This window comes from Choristoneura fumiferana, chromosome 8 (assembly GCF_025370935.1).
Source record: "Choristoneura fumiferana chromosome 8, NRCan_CFum_1, whole genome shotgun sequence".
Lineage (NCBI taxonomy): Eukaryota > Metazoa > Arthropoda > Insecta > Lepidoptera > Tortricidae > Choristoneura > Choristoneura fumiferana.
Window position 1 is genome coordinate 16,993,234 of NC_133479.1, and position 20,897 is coordinate 17,014,130.

At 34.2% G+C, this 20,897-nt stretch overlaps 1 protein-coding gene across 1 annotated transcript in view; it reads left to right on the top strand.

Annotated features, from left to right (window-relative positions):
• LOC141430661 (neuropeptide Y receptor type 2-like) overlaps positions 1-16,796 on the top strand; it is an 88,564-nt gene extending 71,768 nt beyond the window's left edge. The window contains exons 2-3 of the mRNA XM_074091471.1: positions 7,641-9,077; positions 14,419-16,796. Of these exons, the coding sequence (XP_073947572.1) occupies positions 7,687-9,075 (1,389 nt within the window). The 5' untranslated portion in view covers positions 7,641-7,686 and the 3' untranslated portion in view covers positions 9,076-9,077; positions 14,419-16,796. The remainder of the gene's footprint in view (positions 1-7,640; positions 9,078-14,418) is intronic.
• The last annotated feature ends 4,101 nt before the right edge of the window (positions 16,797-20,897 follow it).

The following is a 20,897-nucleotide window of genomic DNA, read 5'->3' on the forward strand; positions in this document are numbered from 1 at the left end:
ATAAACACCGGGCTGCTAAGGCTTTGTGATGTGACTATTATTCTTTTTTGATTCCTTTTAGATGATAATTACAACAACAGGGACATATATAATCAAGTGTGCCCACGATAGGGTATCTTAAATATGTAGAAAATTGACAGATTCTATTGAATTGTACTTTAGGTAGTTAATATTCTTTAATAACACACATGTATGTTATAAGAAAAGTTCAGAAGGCGGGCTAACCAGGCGGGAGTCGGGGCGCGTTGGTAGGCGCGTGGCAAGTAAGGTGGTTGTGTACCGACTGGCGTCCGTTGGCCGCGGGCCCCGCGTGGTTAGCTAAAATGCTGATCACACAATATGTGGCGGGGGTGTCGCCACATAAGTAATATTTTTCTAAGGATTTCGTATTTTGTACGGAATATTCCCTGTTTAGGTATATTTTATAGGTACCTTAGGCTGCTATTTATTCTTAAACTACTAATAATTCCCAAGAAAACTTAACCGTTACAGTTTTCCTTGTAAGTTTGATATACTTACTACCACCTTGAATTCAAATTTTTGCACCTACCGTTTTAGATTTTAGAGGGGGGGGGGACGCTCGATTTTAATGAAAATTTGCAATTTAAAGTTGAATATTTTGCAACTAAATCTGTGAATCGAAAAATCGTTGTAGCAATCCCGTAATGGTATTAAAAGATCTATCCAACGATACCCCACACTAAAAGGCTGGCTGAGAAAAAAAAATCACCCCGCTTTACGTCTCTGGCAGGTACTCTAAAAAATGTTTTATTAATTTTTTACTATAAGTACCATTTTGTCGGCATAGTTTACAAATATGTATATTCGTGCAAAATTACAGCTTTCTAGCATTGATAGTCCCTGAGCAAAGCCGCGGACGGATAGACAGACAGACATGGCGAAACTATAAGGGTTCCGTTTTTTGCCATTTTGGCTACGGAACCCTAAAACAGATACAATAAGTAACAGACATACAAAGGCGCACATATGTAGGCGGTAGGACCTTGTTGGACCATCTTGCTCCCTAATCCTGCCGTGAAGCAGCAGTGCTTGCACTGTTGTGTTTCGGCGTGGAGAGTAAGACAGCCGGTGAAATTACTGGCACTTGAGGTATCCCATCTTAGGCCTCTAGGTTGGCAACGCATCTGCAATACCCCCGAAAGGGTGGATCTCTTCCAATTAAATTCTGAAAGACTGATATCATATTTATTGTTACTTACTGTTTGTTCTGTAATCCGTATTTCATATTACATTTATCTAAATATAAAATAAAAACATGTTCATTTATTTTCATATCAATAACGTTTGATTCATCGTATGAATAGTTATATAAAGATACATACTGGGGTAAATAATTTAAAAAGATTTATTAAAAACAATGTTCAAATTTATTATAAGATTGAAGTACATCTAGTTTTAAGTCTAGGTAATTAAAAAGTCTGTTTTATTAAAATCATACCAATCAATCAATATCTTTCACCGTCTATTATAGAAATATCATTTTTTTATATTGCATAATCTACAATCAGTCGATATACTTTAATTAGATGTTATGTACAAGCAATGGATCATTAGAGAGGGACTGGCCCACTGCTCTGTTTTCTTTCAATCAGGGAGCACATGTGCCCGCTTCAATCTTTTTGTTGTGTGTTGTATATATTACGCCAAACTATGCTTGTAAACAGGGGTACACGGAAAAAAAACCGAATTTAAATCATAAAATTACGTCCCTTAATATTTGATAAATATAGTGTAGTAAGGAGACTTCCGCTAGTTAATATTTTAAATAGATTTCAACAGGTTGAATTTATACACAATTTGCCAAAATTACGCTATAGGGAATATTAGGGAATCGGGATCAAATTTCAAATTACTATTTGGAAAACAACCAAAAATCCTGACAGGAGTTAACCGAAGTTCCGTGGCTTTTTTATCTAACGCCACGTGATGTTGACAAAACAGACGAGAGGAGGAAAGAGGAGACGAATGTATTACTAGTAATTGAAATAGCATTGCACGCGTAAGCGTTCCGAAACCGTGTCGCGTAATTTCCGTGCTTGTGTGTTACGCCTGCCTAGTATGTAGACTCTACATTGTAGAGGAACGTAAAATCAGTTGCTGAGCTTCGGTCGGTGCTTATAGACCTATTTAGAGGTATATCGATACCTTTAGGTTCAATTGGCGTAAAGGACAAAATACCGAAAATGAGTTATATATACAGTTTTGTTCAGAATTTCAAGCTCTATCGATCTGTTTTGTTAAAATTTTGATATCTTGAAAAATTTGACCTTTACGCCCCATATTTTGACATGCCTAAAGACCAGAAACAAAAAATTTTTTGGGTGTAAATATCAAACCTGAAATAACATGGAACGTAAAGGTAATCATAAACTATAAACTACGACGTAAAGTCATAAATTTATGCATCTTGACCTTTAAGACCTGCCATTTGCATGACTATAATAACAAGACATGTAATGAATATGGGTGTATAGGACTCGCTTTATAATGTTTGCTCTTTACGACCTGATTAGCTAGAACCGTTTCATGTTAGTTGGTCCTTTACTACCTACATTTACCATAAAAATAGTGAACTTGTAAACAATATGTACTTATTATTCTTGTCTTTGATGATGTCACTTTGTAATTGAAACGTTTTAAGAGGTAGGTAAACGATAACTTTAGGTTCAATTGTCGTAAAGGACAAAATGCTGCTTTTAACAAGAAAAAAAGTTTTTTATTTCAAAAAATCTGTTGTATTTTTTTTCTTTGTTGGCCAATATTTTCGATGTCTATGAGAAAAGTGCTTAGAATTCTTGTCTTTACAGGATAGTCTGGTGACCATAAAGCTAAATAAGATAGTTAAAAAGTTAAGTGTCCTTTACACCCTGGAAAAAACATCCAGTAGTCCCTTACGTCCACATCATTTTAAAAAATATATAGTAATTTAGGCCGTAAAGGTCACTTTCATACAAAGTAAATGCAATTTTGGGGTGTAAAGTTCACTATAACTTACAAAATACTTTTTTCTTTTTATTTTCTGTTGATTACTATAGCTATAGGAGTAAATTATGTAAGAATATTTAGTATTTTGCTATAGTTATACCTCTTTAGCCCTCTTGTTCTGAGAGGAGGCCTGTGCCCAGCAGTGGGACGCGTATATAGGCTGGGATGATGATGATGATGATAGTTATACGCTAGTAATTATATAGTAATGATATTATTGATTACGTAACGATAAATTATCGTAAAACACATTTTCACAGTGAATTAACATCCATGGAATGTATATATTATTGTTGTGTAAATACTTATTAATTATATTTTGGTTCGTTGTTTTATGTTAGTAAATTAATCTAGGTTGTGTTGTGAATAAAAACTCAATGATGATAATGGTAACAAATTATTTTAATCATCTTTAAAAATCAGATAACTCGCAGCTAACATACATTAGGTATTTACTTCACTCTTATAATCAACTAACTCGACTTAGTCCAAAATATTTTTTATGATGAGATCGCTTTAAAGTCAAGTTATGCTTACATTAACCCTAACAAGTCATATTTGTACTTTTTGTTGCATATTACAAAATACATCTGAATAGCAAAACTCTTAACGCTTCAGTTGGAATCACAAAACAAAATATTTTGTTTTAATAAACAGTAGTTTTTTTCTAGAAACTTAATGATATTAGTTCCTGAGAGTAATAACTTACTAAAACATTTGTTTTGTTGCAGTGTTTGCTAATTTAAGGCTCACGAACTAATATTTATTTATAAGTATTAATTATATTTATTTATAAGTAATATTTATAAGTTCATTTTAACAAAATATTTTGTTTTGTGATTCCAACTGAAGCGTTAAGAGTTTTACTATTCAAGTACATTTGTAATATGCAGCAAAAAGTACAAATATACTTTATTAGGGTTAATGATACATAACTTGAACTTAAAGAGATCTCATTTTTAATTTTATTTAGGATTAAATCGAGTTAGTTGATTATAAGAATGAAGTAAATATCAAGTGCATGTGAGCTATGAGTTATTTGATTATTAAAGATGATTCAAATAAATTGTTACCTTTACCATCATTGTGTTTTCATTCACAATACAACCTAGATTAATTTACTAACATAAAACAACGAACCAAACTAATTAATAAATATTTACACAACAATAATTTACTTCCATGAATGTAAGTTCGGTGTGATAATGTGCTTTACGATAATTTTTCGTTACGTAACCAATAATATCACTACTATGCAATTACTAGCGTATAACTATAGCAAAATACTAAATATTCTTACATAATTGACTTCTGTAGTTATAGTAATCTACAGAAAATAACAAGTATTCAGTAAGTTATAGTGAACTTTACACCCCAAAATTGCATTTACTTTGTATGAAAGTGACCTTTACGGCCTAAATTACTATATATTTTTTAAATGATGTGGACGTAAGGGACTACTGGACGTTTTTTCCAGGGTGTAAAGGACACTTAACTTTTAACTATCTTATTTAGCGTTATGGTCACCAGACTATCCTGTAAAGACAAGAATTCTAAGCACTTTTCTCATAGACAGCGAAAATATTGGTCAACAAAGAAAAAAATACAACAGATTTTGTGAAATAAAAAACGTTTTTTGCTTCTCCTGAAAAGTGGCATTTTGTCCTTTACGCCAATTGAACCTAAAGGTATCGATATGTGCTTACACGTGGTGTAATAAATTAAAATAAAAGAAGCTATTAACATCAAATGAATTTTAATAAATCCACCGTTTACGAGTCCAATTCAAATTAATTTTTCGACCACTACACAACAAAAACTGATTTTAATTTAACCAAAGAATACCCTCTGGAAAAGTTCGACACAAATTGAAATTAACGATTTCCCTACAATTTAGCTGATAAACAATCGAGTAATTAATTTGGCGTAACATTGAAGCATTTCGTTAATTTCGAACATTAATTCCTTTTTACGACGCAAGAGTGTATTTGGGACGACTATTACAACAATAAGATTGCTTGGCCCTTTATCGCTGCGCCAACAGTTAGTTGCGTTTGTATAGACATTAGGGATTTGGGATAAGTCTGATTATTACGTAAAAAGTAAGCAATGCGTAAACTCACACAAATAATAAAAGAGGAATAAGTAGAAGTGTTATGTCTTCTATTTGCTTCTAGTACGCTATGAGATATTTATTTGCGATGGATGGCATAACACATATTGGTGTATCAAATGATGTATAAATATGTATGATATAAAACGATCAAACTTTTCCGGTTGGTTGATGTAAACATATGCGTAGGAATCCACAGGGCAAAGTTCTGTGACAGGTAATGACTTCCTATATCGATAATTTCAATTATCGATACTTGTTTCATATACTAGTGATCACTCCAAGTGTTGTTTGTAAAAATATGTTTTTTCACCTCAGCAGCTCAAACAGGCAGGTTTTGCTATTAAAAACAGCGAGCAAAATCGCATTTTGCTCACTCCGTGAGACAAAGTAACTTTTTAATTATTATTTTTTCAATTTTAGACTGTGCTGGGTCTATGAACTTTACTGCGCCTCAAGGAGAAAAACCATAAGTGTAATTTTTTGGAAAATTGACTTTTCACCAGCCTCGCACTCCGGGAAAAAAAATAGATTTTTCTGTCTAGCAGTTATTTGGATATCTCTTACAGGTCATGATTTAGGCAAGCACAAGTCCATGTAATTTTGTTGATATTACTTCCTGTTGGAGGAAGAAAAGACACAACTATATACTCATAGACAGAAAACTACATAAGTAACCACTTGTGTTTTTTTAAAAAATCTATGTAAAAAACACACAAATTGACAGAAATGCGTTTTCTTTTTAGTTTAATATTTTTATCAATTAGAAATCTCGGACACTGCAAAAGCACAAGTTACAATTTATGTTTTTTCAACCTCAAATTATTATATATTATGCTTTTTCTGCTAAGTATCGGTTTCAAGAAATATGAACTTGTGGTCTGTTTCGTAAATTTTGTTGCTACTTATGCTTTATTAGGCTAGTAGTCGTCCCCACCCCGGTTCCTCAAGGGCAGGATTTTTTTTGCCGGCCTGCCCGGCGCGCGTGGCTGTTAATTGCCCAGTCGAGTCGATTACATACATACGTTCGAAAAAATTGCACGCTTTTGTATGGGAAAAACAAAATGTTTGTTCCTGAAACCTATCGTGTGTGAACAAAATGTAGATTTGCTCTACAATAATCCACATAAATGTAATCGAGGACGATTGATTCAAACGAAACCAATGAAGCGGCAGAGAATCATTGAATAATCTACCGGCATTAGAATAAATGTTACGATAAAGCACTTAAAGGGTACCAGCTGTGAAAATATGGAAGAAAATGAGTTAATGGGGTTAGTGTAGTGTAGTGTTTCAACATACATATTTAATGAGCTTTTGGATATGTTTATCGTGCTCATAATGTATATGATTCACTACAATCGATTCTGAGTTCTTGGCACCTTCATTTATTTTTTGGCATTTAACTTTCGATTTCTCAGTAACAACTCATATACATACAATACTGTTTCACAAAACCAGACCAATTCTGTAAGGAAAAAATTGATTGTTTAAAGTTCCTCGCATATCAACTCGCCCCTTAGGTTGTAGGTATACACGGTTTTTTCCGAATATTTCAGCAGGTGTTTGATCTGTTTGTCTATAAGTTTGACTAATGTAAATTTGGGAAGATAGCCGTTTACTTTCACAAGATTTTTAAAATTCTGTTTAATTTCCTCAAGGAAACCTATGTTTTGCTAAGCATATATTTATATCTCACTAACTTTCAGAACCACGCATTTAGAAGTGCGTCAAGAGGTTTATTTCTGTGAAAAAGAGGATTGGACACTCCCAAGTAAACGGATCTTGTAATTTATAACAGATCTGGACATAAAACATTATCTGGAATACCCGAGCATTGTCCCGACTCGCATTTGGCACCGCGCCTGTAACAAACATCTTTGGCGTTAATGTTTTTCGCTTTTACGACACCCGTTACGGTTGCCGTGGCAACCGCCCACCTGTAACCTCTTCTCATTTTACCAATAAAATCTTTATTTAGTCCTTTTGTCGCGATACTCTCGCGAAAATTGTTTTGAGGGATGCCGGAGTGCCTTAGTAAGAGGGTTCGGTTCGGATATGATGAAATCAAATTTAGTTACATTCATCTTGGAAGGAATAATATAGATAAGCCTAAGATATCTTCAATTAAATAGCTAAATCATTGATTAGACACTACACGTCAATCTTTTAGGTAATTCGCTTGACTTTAATGGTAAACAATTTACAATTTGTGAACATTAAAATAACGTTCATGGGCATTTCTTATTCTTAAATCAGTAAATTTTTGAATATAATTTTTGACATACAAAAATTAAAAATATTAAAAAAAAAATTCAAGTCTGAAATGTTTATTTTTTTGGGCTATCTGAAAATTATTTAAGAAATGCCCTCATAGAAAATTTTGCCGGAAATAAAAATCTATTACTATATAGTCCCCACGAATAAATAAGAGGCCGTCGATGTAAATGTTTATAGAGTTTCCATTGACTCTTTACGAGGGTACCCGTGGTTTACTAAAGATTTATCTCCTTGTTCGCAGATGGACTGGCAGAAGTTTCACGACCCCTGCAGAACCCTGACATAAAATGATGAACACCACAGTCTACGACGATGTTATATCGACGCTTGACCCGAAAAATGAAACAGCTATTATGAGTTCGAATATTTCCCACGTTGGTGGAGGAGTTCTGATCCTCACAAAAACACTCAGCGGCGACACATACAATGTGATCGACGACCCAAGATTGAATAAGACGACAGATTTAATCGACTTTATTGTCGTGCAAGTCGCATTTAGCTTGCTGTACTGCATCATTTTCATTTTAGGCGTATTCGGAAACGTGCTAGTATGCTTCGTAGTGTTCAGAAACCGCGCTATGCAGACAGTCACGAATCTCTTTATTACCAACCTGGCGCTCTCCGATATCTTGCTATGCGTTTTCGCTGTGCCTTTGACACCCTTATATACTTTTCTCGGACGATGGGTATTCGGTAGGCTTCTCTGCCATCTCATGCCGTATGCTCAAGGAACGAGCGTCTATATTTCAACTCTCACTCTGACATCAATAGCCGTTGACAGATTCTTCGTCATCGTTTACCCCTTCTATCCGAGGATGAGGCTCATCACATGTATATGTATTATTATCACCATATGGATCTCATCATTGCTCGTAACATGTCCATACGGTCTTTTTATGGGAATACAAATAACGAACAATAAGACTTACTGTGAAGAGAGCTGGCCCTCCGACAAATTTAGAAAGGTCTTCGGAGTGCTCACCAGTGTATTTCAGTTTATTATACCATTTTTAGTAATAGCTATATGTTATACTTGTGTAAGCATAAGATTAAACGACCGTGCGCGGTCGAAACCCGGTGCGAAAAACACCAGGAGAGAAGAAGCAGATAGAGATAGGAAAAAAAGGACTAACAGAATGCTCATTTCCATGGTGGCCATCTTTGGCATCTCATGGCTTCCTATTAATGCTATCAATATTTTCAATGATTTTTACGCACAAATGACAGAGTGGAACTATTACTACATATCGTTTTTTCTCGCTCATTCAATGGCGATGGCTTCTACTTGTTACAATCCATTTCTGTATGCTTGGCTTAACGAAAACTTTAGAAAGGAGTTCAAACAAGTGCTCCCTTTTTTTGAAGCGACCGGAGGAGCCCGTAATAGTTACCACTCTGGGCGTATGCCAACACACAAATCTGATAAAATTTGCAATGGCAATGACACAATTCAAGAAACTCTGCTGGCATCTTCTTTTAACAGAGGCCCCTCGTTGAAGCATCGGATGCTAGAAGAGAACGGAAAAAAAGACAATGGTATTGAAGTAGGAAGCATTATATTAGAGGATAAGACGATCTCTGCATCGTATAACACGAAAAATGAAAATGTTAATCTACAATTAATAGATGAAGAGTCACAGATCAGCGAGTATAAAGATATCACTATTGTTCTATAAAAGTAAGTATTTTTTCTTAAAGTTTTTTCCTATACTTTATTTTAACTCCTATTGCAAAACAGAGGTGTTTTAGAAGTAACTTGGACTTGGCTTGGACTTGGTTTGGTGGAACTTGTATATCAACGGACGTAGTTCTTTTTTATAAAGTTCTAAATTACCTAATCGCGATAGTTTTATATTTAATTTTTACTAAATGCCGTTTATAAGATACTGAAGAGACTTTGGAATGAAAATGTCAGGGGTTTCTCAATTTTTAAGGTTCCCTAGTTTTAAGTTGTAGTTACGAATAGGCAGGATAAACTTAAAAAAGATAGCTGTATTTACTAAGGTATCAAACAGTGTTTGCTATTATCTCGTTGCGTAGTTGTACCCATATCCACCTTACCTTGCCCTTAATTAATAAAGCTCATGATCCAAGCCTCATCGCAAAATCAAAAAGTCATTAATCATCGTAAAAAAATTGTCTGAAACGACGTGCCTCGCATATTATGTTTGTGTTTGATTGTAGTTTTAAAGTATTGCATGTCAGTCCTGACAGCCCCAAAAGAAGACCAGCAGCACAGTACAAAAAAGGACGATATTTTGCTGATTTAGGGGCAGTTTTACTTTAAATGACGCATTTTCTTATTAGGTAACTGATTTTTTAGGGTTCCGTAGCCAAAATGGCAGAAACGGAACCCTTATAGTTTCGCCATGTCTGTCATGTATCGTTGGATAGGTCTTAAAACTATTAGGGGGTTGCTAAAACGATTTTTTGATTCAGCAATTTGTTTGTAAAATGTTCAACTTTAAAGTGCAAACTCCCCTCTAAAATCTAAACCGGTGGGTGGAAAAATTCAGGATGGTCGTAAGTATAACAAATTTACAAGGAAAACAATAACGGTTAAGTTTTCTTAAGAATTATTAGTAGTTTAAGAGTGAATAGCAGCCTAAGGTATAAAATATACTTAAACTTGGAATATTCCGTACAAAATACGAAATACTCAGAAAAATATTACTTATTTTTTTTGTAATAACTACGGAACCCTATTTCGAGCGTGTCCGACACGCTCTTGGCCGGTTTTTTTTTTACTCCGAATCATCAATAATTTTTTTTGTCACTTTTTTACTTTTACTGACAGTTTATACGGGGTATATCGTCAAATACCAATAACTGACCACCTTATGCGAAGAATGAATCCTATTTATAGGTGACTAGAATTCGTTATTTAGTGTAAGGTGGCCAGTTATTGAACGGTTGCCGTAATTGTCGATTTACCTGGGTCCTTGCAAAATGGACACAATTTTTTTTTTGGAAAATTGGGGACATTTTTTAACATCGTCATAATATAGTGCACGCGATTCCGAGTAAGAAGAACCCAAAAATTACCTAATTCTGAAAAAAATAACTAAAGCTTCATTTAGTGCCCGTTATACGTATTTTATTTTTTATAATGTCAAGAATAAATGTATTCTTTCTTTCTTTCACATCGCCAACTTGAGGATTTATTGTATTTTTATTTTTAAAGTGTATTTTAAGTTAAATCCACCTTTATTTCATTAACAACAGCTCCCCTTCTGCGTAAATCTTCAATGTCAACGCCCACGCAGCTCGCATGCCGTCGTCCACTCTCAATCCTTATATAAATCAATCTCAGCGTAATGGCATCAGCAAGGTCCGCACCTAATAAGTCTCCATTTCCCAATTCACTCGAGCAATTACTTCTAACAAAAAACATGTATTTTCTTCACTAAAACTTCCTTATTTGTAACTTTATTTGCATCTAATTTTAGACCTTTTGACTCTTTTCGTTTCAAAGGTTTCCGGAAGGAAGAGGACGACTTTAATCATGCAAACACTTATTCTATCGAGTTATTCGTAGAACTACGAATACTTTTACTGAAGTTGTCGTATAAAAGATTTGGTATTTTTAAGTTGAGATTAGTTTATAAGTAGTTTGGAATTAACGCGAAAGTTTGTATGGATGTGTTTATACATGGAACTTGTCACTCTTTTACGCAAAAACTACTAAGTGAATGGATTTTAATGAAATCTTTCAATAATATAGCTTATAAATGAGAATATGACAATAAAACATAAATATAAGCTACTTTTTATTCTGATATTACTATGCGATACGGATTAAATATTGTTATCTCAACCGCTGGGTTCTGGTCATAAAAGGCACGATGGTTTTAACTGGAATGCAACTTCAATGAATACCATGATGCAATTCTTGGGAATTTACGGGACGAATTTAATTTACGCGTGCAAAGCCGCAGGTAAACACGGTCGATAATTAAACAAGAACAGTAGTTTCGTGTCCGCAGGATAGATACAAGGGGTAATCTATATATAACTCGTTCCTAAAATCATTCTTGATTAGTAATTATCACTTTGATTAACTTCGTGATCATATTAATTGAGTCACAGCATGATAGAACTATCATTATTTTCCTGAGCGACGAGAGATGTAGTTCCAAAAACAACCTTATGTCAAAGCTTGCTGTGACGGCAGTAATGCTGCAACATATTATATTGTTAGAAGCATAATGTTGACCTGGCTCCTGGCTTAGCCAATAAGGAACTAAATTAAAGGACTAATTAACACGTAGCTTGTTTACTACAAAATTCAAGGAAATTTAGAAGTTTCATTAAACGTGAAAATTAGGTGTAATTATTACGAGATTGCTGCCAGAAAGAAAAGTTTGACTTCAATAATTTATTTTTCATGCTCTGCAACTTGATAATTTTATAAATAAACTAGCCGCTACCCGCGACTCCGTCCGCGTAAAATTCGGTTTTCACTATCCCGCGGGAACTATGCAATTTTCCGGGATAAAAGCTATCCTATGTCCTTCCCCGAGACTTACACTCTTTGTATACTGAATTTCATCTAAATCGGTTCAGCGGTTTAGACGTGATGAAGTAACAAACAAACAGACTTACAAACTTTCGCATTTATTATAAGTGGGATAAATAGAATTAGATTTTAACACATAGTCATTATCACATCAGCGGAAAGACGTCCACTGCTGGACAAAGGCCTCCCCCCAAAGAGTTCCGTAACGGTCGGTCTTACGCTGCCCGCATCCAGCTGATTTCTGCGACCTTACGGACCTCACGATATTAACGCCATCTAGCAATATTTCGCCAGCCGGGAAACCCTCGTATCGAATATCTGGGGCATGTGTTGCGCCATGACAGATATCAGCTGCTGCAACTAATATTGATGGGCAAAATACAGGGGATGCGGCGCCCTGGAAGGCGGAAAAAATCATGGCCGCGGAAAAGACCGGGATCAGCATTGCTGAGCCACTGTTCCGGATGGCTCAAGATAGGAAAAGATTGTCGGAGCTAACGGCCAACCTCCAGTAATGGTGAGGCACTTTCAGAAGAAGAAATCCCTAATTCAAATGCCCGATTTAATGGTCAAAACGAGTGAAGTAGCTGATATAGGCAAGCATGGTAATGATCGTTGGAAGAATCTTTAACTAAAGAAAGAAAGAAACACTACACAAGACACAACAATATTATTAACCAACACCTAGTAGCGTATACATACCCTTGCAGGCCTCAAAGGTAACCCAGTATCCGAGGCATCTCATATGGGTCACTTGCAAGGAATCTGTCCCGAAACAAGCAATCTAATATCGCCTTCATATTGATGAAACTTTGTCACTTGTCTAAGACCACTAAGACAGGCGAGGAATTATCAAAAGCGTGATAATATTATTATGGGCATTCCAATCTATCAGTATAACAAGAGCGTGTCGGACACGCCCAAAATAGGGTTCCGTAGCCATTACAAAAAAATTAAGTAATATTTTTCTAAGGATTTCGTATTTTATAGGTACGGAATCTTCCAAGTTTAGGTATATTTTATACCTTAGGCTGCTATTTACTCTTAAACTACTAATAATTCTCAAGCAAACTTAGCCGCTATAGTTTTCCTTGAAAATTTAATATATTTACTACGATCCTTCAGGATTTCATTCATTTTTTCAAATTTTTCCACCCACCGGCACTTTAAAGTTGAATATTTTGCAAAAAAATCGCTGAATCGAAAAATCGTTTTAGCAAACCCCTAATGGTTTTAAAAGACCTACCCAACGATATCCCACACTATAGGGTTGGATGATAAAAAAAATCACCCCCACTTTACGCCTATGGGAGGTACCCTAAAAAAATATATTTTTCATTTCTTTATTGTACCATTTTGTCAGCATAGCTTACATATATATCCTTGCAGAAAAAGGATAGCTGAACTAGTTAGGCTACTTGAAGATTAGCCAAAATGTATTAATTAGGAACCAAAATAATGCTAATATTGCAAAACTGATTTTGGAAGACATCACCTAACTTAACGTTTTTAACTTTTGTGACTTTCACTCATAGTCAAAATACCACAAACGGGACTTATCACGCTAAAACACACGAGTAATACGAGCATAAACCTAGACGTTTCAACCACATTACAGTGACCACGGGCACGAGTAGACTGAACCCCTAACACCTACTAAACTAACTTTTAGCTACTAGTAGGCCTTAGTTTGTAGGTAATCAGTCATGTTACAAGCAACAATTTTTTTTGTTACAATACAATACAATACAAAATTGAATATTCTTTATTGCACGCCACAAATCAGTACAAAAAATCTATACTTACTTACTTTACTTACTTTATCAATTTTTTTTTCAGAGTAGATCTAGGAACATAATTTTTTTAAATTTGGTTGATACGACATTGTCAATAAAAAGGTCAATAAGTTAGTAAACAAACTTGTATTAAAAGTGAATTTTCTATCAAAATCAATATTGTAACTACTTTTTATAATGAGCAAATCCGTATCGAATTGTCTGGACATTTTCCAAGCAATAAAAGTTTATCTGCCACCTGTTGCAAAAAGTACTAACTTGAATGACTCGGCAACATAGCAAGGTTTATTTACTAGCTACCTGTACACAGTGATGAGCTTAAACAATGTAATAACTAGATTTGTTATCGCATTATTTAACTAGGCGATATTTGCTAAAAACAGACTTTCTTGTACTGTTAGGATTTTTTTTTTCATTTTACTTACCACGACCCATCTCTAAATCTTATAGACATCACTTTACTTTAGCTTTTTTAACACATTTGAATTTATTTTTCTCTGAAATTTCCGTAAAAGTTGTTCTTGCCTAAATTATTGACGGTCAGTCTAAAATTTACTAAAATCTATAAAAACAATCGCATTAAGAGTAGTAGAGGCGAAAATTTAACCACTTCACTTTTGGAAGAAAATAAATACGTAGGAAGACATATTATCAATAACATATTATCAGTAACATTTAAAAAACACACTTTTCTTTTGTTTCAGTAACCATCGGGCATCGGCCAACGAGATGAAGATAACGCTTCGTCTGTCGAGAAATTACATCCTAAATTTAATAAATGATTACTTAAGTAAAACATCTTTCGAAGTTGCAACAAAATGTGCTTGCATCTTTCATGATAAATATTTTAAGCGTGTGCTAGAATTTTTTAAGTGTCAGCTTCAACAAATCACTGTTATGTTGTACCAGACAAATTTTAATTAAGAGTTGAGCCAGTTTCAATTATTTTCTGTTTTAGTATAAAAGTCAGATTCGTTCCAAAACTATAATATTGAAAACGAAATGTCATATTTTAACATTCGTGATTGATGGAGGAAAAATGAAACTTTTAATAAATGGTTAAGTACACTTTATTTAAGATCTATACAAAAATGTCCGTGTTCACGAATGTTTGATGGATTAAAAAGCATCAACTGGCTTACGGCTTATTATACCGGCTGCAAGTTTATTTTTGTTTTTAATCTGGAACACAAAAGGCTTGCCGAAAGTATTTCCATTCATTTGGGCAACCAAAAGTTCACATTGATATTGGAGTGAGCGTCGGCTAGAATAGAACCAGAAGCAGATTTTTATTTTACTCGTAAATCTTTGTATGGTCAAGTTTTACAGGAAGTAACAAGTTTGATTGTTTATATTTTTATTATTTGATATTTGAGTCATATTTCTAAAGTCAGCAATATCCACTTTTTTTTCTGTAACAACTTACTTTACTTTAGAAGATGCTGCATGAATGCTGCATGAAATAAAAGAAATTATATTCTGTACGTTTTTCAGTTGAAGTGGATGTTGCTGATTTATTTTGCTCATATTGACTCATTTATGATTTTTTTATTGTTATATTCCTGATTTGAAACTTAACATCTAATGGCAATGAAAATAAATATTTGTTGTGGTATCCTCGTGGAAGAATAAATAATAGACTAGCTTGACCGTGGGGTATTTCTAAAACCTCTTATTTTTATATCTCTAATAATGTTTAAGGCAAACTTCTGCTAAGTTTCAAATAAGTAGATTCAATTATTTTCGCTGTGCATTATCTGTCTGTGAGTCAGTCAAGTTTCTGTTTGATAGTTATATAAGTAATATTTATAATATTGTTTGCAACTTTGTCTGGATGTCTTGGATTCTCAAGAAGCTTAGAATAATTAGAGACCGTCTCGCTTAATATTTGTGACAGAGCTAAAATCCAGCAGTTCCAGAGATTACTATAAACAAATAAACAATCTTGAAGGTGTCAACCTTACAACGATTTAAATTCAAAAACCGGATGTGATATCGAATTTAAGCAAAGAATGTATGTGTGAAGTGTGTTGTGATATTTAAAACTGTTGTAATATTTTTAGTAAGCCTGAACGAATATGTGATTTTTTTTTCTATTCACTGTCATATTAATATCTATCTTTGCCAATATGTACATTTGACTGTTACAAAATAAATTTAATAACAACATCCATAAATTTACTTTTAATAGCGTTAATGATTGCTTAGGAAGGTAAATAATTAGGACTACGTTATAGTTACACCATTAACTAGGCTTTTTAAAAATATTGTTACTTACCTACTTAGTCAAATTTATCTTAGAACCTGTAAATATCGACAAACGCAAGAATCCAGAAGGCCTATTCAAAAAATAGAAACATTTCGTTTCCCAAAATATATGTTCTTAGTTATAAGTAATATGGCGATTGTATTAAATAATGGTGTTATATATGTTCATTGATTGATGTTTTTAAATAAACATTGAGCCCAAATTTCAAACTTAATTTGCAAGCTGTAGAAATTTAATGTTATAATAATCATTTCCTTATGTACGTAGTAACATTATTATAATTTAGGTAATTAGAATGTAAGTATTTAAATTACCGCACGATAACATTATAAAAAAAGAAAATAATATTATTCACTATTATATTAAGTCGGCGACGATGTTTTTTTTATAAAACCTTATATTTGATTCAAGATACAGACGTACGCAACAGTTTGATGCATAATTATTTGCGCCTGCGTGGAAATTAGGGATTAATAAGTTTAATTCTATTTATACTGCATCGAATTTTCGATTCTTAATCGTGGTAATGTAAAGCTATGTGATATTTATTTGAAACTACGGACATAAGGAACAAAAAAGTTTGAGATTTTAGGTTTATAGTAAAACATCAATCTGATATATTTGTGATATAGATATTTTCGTTTTGTACAGCGTAAGATAATGTTTGGAGTCTTAGATATAGTAAGTAAGCGAATGTAAATAAAGTGTTTTAACTGCTTGTGTAGATTGGGACATATAGTTATATCGTATGGTTTGGTATGTTTGTTGTTGTACAAACTTTATTGTGGAATAAATGAAGCTGATTGTTTTGTATGAGTTGTTTCATTTACAACTAGCTGTTTCCCTCGACATCATTTATGAAAAAGTTAGTAAATCGGTATCCTGCGAAAATATTTATCCGGGATAAAAAACGCTTTTTATCTATATATCTATGTTATATACCGGGTGTGGCCTGTAATATGAGCAAATAATTAAAACATAGACCATACTCCTCAAACTGAACAAAAATAATTAGTTTTTTTAACTTTTATTACACTTTTAAGTTTATTCGAAGAAGCAATGTAAATAAATAATAAATAAAATAAATAAATAAATATCATGGGACACTTCACACTAATTGACCTAGTCCCAAACTAAGCAAAGCTTGTACTATGGATACTAGGCAACGGATAAACATACTTATATAGATAAATACATACTTAAATACATATTGAACATCCATAATGTAAAGCAAAATTCATGATGTTTGTAGCGCGACAGGCGACGTCAGTTGGGTTCTAGGATGGCGTACATTGATAGCAGTATTTAATTTGTATGAAAAAAAGGCAAATTCAAATACTCCATTATTTTTAAAAGTCGCTCAACTAATGTTGTTCAGTTTGACGAGGACGATCTATGTTTTAATTTTTTGCTCGTATTACAGGCCACACCCGGTATAATAAATTTGTTAGCTATACTGTATCCCGAATTTCATAAACATCGATTTAGTATTTTTTGCATGAAAAAGTTTAATCCTCACAAACATCAATGTCTATAATATACTAACTAACTGTTGACCGCGACTTCTTCTGCGGAGAATTCGTTTATTTGCGCACAAATTGCGGAAAATTGATTATGCTCAATGGCTAAGGTATTTTAATCGTGAAAGCGTGACAAAGAAACATACCTACCAACATTCGCTTTTATAACATTTTACTAAAAAATTGTAGATGTGAAAGTTTGAGAGGATGTGAAAGTATAAAATCCCATCAAAAACATTCTGTAAAAAACTAGCCAAGTCTCGATGGAGCTGCTTGTGCAGAGCGGCGGCGCGCAGTGCGCGTGTTGCAGCAGCCGCTGAGTCGCGTTGCTCCGAAGACGAAGGGCTACGGATTAGCCCGAAACATGTCGAGCTAAACTCGATTTAAGACGTGAGTTATCCGGGTCATTATATTTAATACTAACTAAAATGTATGCTTTTCGCAATTTTTCCTTTATCTGTGCTATAAGAAGTTGCTTCGAACCAAATTTCAAGATTTTGAGTTCACGGGAAGTACCCTGTAGGTTTTGATGCCCTTGCGAGTGTAGAAAATTTGCAGCATAAACGGCTGTATCTTTTGATTGCGTTGGCTTGGAAGTTTGATTTTTTCAGAGCTCCAAGGGACAATAGACCTGAGTATTTGGTATGAATTTCAGCTTGATACCTCCACGCGTTCCTGAGAAAAAGGTCTTGACAGATAGACGGACAACAAAGTGATCCTATAAGGGTTCCGATTTTTCCTTTTGAGGTACGAAACCCTAAAAACAGCTAAGCGAAGATACTTATAAATAATAACATGGTATCATAAAATGAGCTTTAAGCGTAGCTTGTCCATCTACTCGCTATCTATCGCTATATATCTAGTCAAGAATCTTCTAATAACTAAACTTTTCTAATACTAAAGTTTCTACGTTGACACTGTCGTCCCGGAAACGGGCACAGACTAAAATAGAATAGATGTTTCAACTTGCGGTGCAGATTGTGTATAAATCTAGCCACGTGCGAGTTGGAGTAGCATATAGGTAAAAAAACTTAAGAAAATGACCTGTTGTATGTAGTAGTAAAGTGTCCGTATACAAGGTGTTAATTAAATTCCTAACTGAAAACCTCGGAGACCCCAAAAATATTTTTTCATTTTAAGTCAGTTAATTGCATTTATTTTTGAATACCTTCATTATTCTAAAACGTATTCGTGTGTTTTGCTAAGTTAGTAATTCTACTTCATTTCTAACTCTACACTCATAATTTTTATTTGTCCGCTGCGCTTTGACGTTTTTAGAAGAAAATCACACATTCACAGCAAAACAGCCAGTATTAAATTATCGAAATAGTATGCAACAAAATATTTAATTGGCGCCTGTTACAGCCATAAATAACCTAACTAAAAAAGTTCAGGTCCATCCGTATAAGAGCTACGGTGCCACAGATAGACACACAGACAGTCAGACAGACACACATACCGTTCAAACTTATAACACCCCTCTTTTTGCGTTTGCGGGGTTAAAAAAGGGATTTAAAAACACAAACACAACCTAATTAAAAACATAGTGTAATCGATTCTACCTCGATTCTGAGCAAACTACTTTTCAGTTATTTAATTAACACCTTGTAGATAAGTTGACGTTCGTTATTCGAAAAATGACTTTAGTCTCATATCAATTCTGTGCATACTATATACTACATATTAGGCACAACAAGTCATCTTTTTACCTACAAGTATACGATGAGTTCTGTATACCTCTGTGATATCGTACCTTCGGTAGAACTAAGGCATAAGTAATTGCACTTTTTTAGGGTAAAACGGAACCCTTACAGATTCACCATGTCTGTCTGTCTGTCTGTCTGTCCGTCCTCGGCTTTGCTCAGGGACTGTCAATGCTAGAAAGCTGTAATTTTGCACGAATATATATGTAAACTATGCCGACAAAATGGTACAATAAAAAAATCATTTTTTTTTATAGTACCTCCCATAGACGTAAAGTGGGGGTGATTTTTTTTCTCATCCAACCCTATAGTGTGGGGTATCGTTGGATAGGTTTTTAAAACCGTTAGGGGATTGCTAAGACAATTTCAATTCAGTGATCTGTTTGCGAAATATTCAACTTTAAAGTAAAAAAAAAACATTAAAATCGGGCGTCCCCCCTCTAAAATCTAAACTGGTGGGTGTAAAAATTTGGAAAAATTCAGGATGGTAGTTAAGTTTATCAAACTTACAAGGAAAACTATAACGGTTAAGTTTGCTTGAGAATTATTAGTAGTTTAAGAGTAAATACCAGCCTAAGGTATAAAATATACCTATACTTGGAAGATTCCGTATAAAATACGGAATCCTTCGAAAAATATTACTTAATTTCTTCGTAACGGCTACGGAACCCTATTTTGACCGTATCCGACACGCTTTTGGCCGTTTTTTTTTATGAATTCAATTTTTCGTTTAAGTCCGTAGGATGACAATTCAAGTAAACGCAATAAAAAATACGCCCCCTGCGCAGTTTTGCGGAATATTCCCTATGTTTTCACGTTCACCTAATGTTCGCAAATGTCAGTAAGTATCTTCACTTTCAGTCTTAATCTATGAAAGGTACCTAAAGCTTAGCGTTAATGGGTTTTGTGCTTGCTGAGGCTTCGGCTAACTCATAATCGACACGTATATGAATAATTTACGTTATATTTCTACACCGTGTATAAAACTTAAGCAATTATTTCAACTGTACAGGGTGACATTAAAAACTTTTAATTAAACGCAAGTTTAAGTCCTGGGAATAGTAATAACTAAACGTCTTAAAGCCAGACTACTAGTCTACTCTAGACCTCAATTTGGCTGAAACGTCGAGATAATTTTAACAATCGATTGTCGTCTGTAAGTCAATGGTATAGTACTCAGTAATTATGAGTCTGAATCAAAAAAGTTAAAACAATTTCATAAGAAGCTATACAAAACACCCTATTGGCAGGCCCGTGACAGTCCATACAACCGCCCGCGCGAGATAGCCTGCTTACTACTACACAAACAACATAACGTCTGTACACGCGCCAAATGTGTGCGTAAACTATGTAGGGCCGTCGCTCGCTGCCGCCGCGCCGCTCGCCGTCACTCAATTTTGTAGCTATAATGATGATGAGATGTGTTTGTATAAGTATGACGTCGTTGAAAGTGGTGACGTTTTTCTTATTTGTTGAATGAGTGTAAATACCTACTAATTCAACCAGATATGAACTTATATTAAACAAATTATACAAAAAATATGTGATACCGAACAATAGCGAATCATTTTTATTCTCTGACCAATTACAAGTTTCGCATCTAACAAAGTTTAATTTAATATTGGAGACCAATTTACAACACGCGCACGCAGTGAGTAAGTACTGACAACCGTAACTGTAGTCTTTGCGTA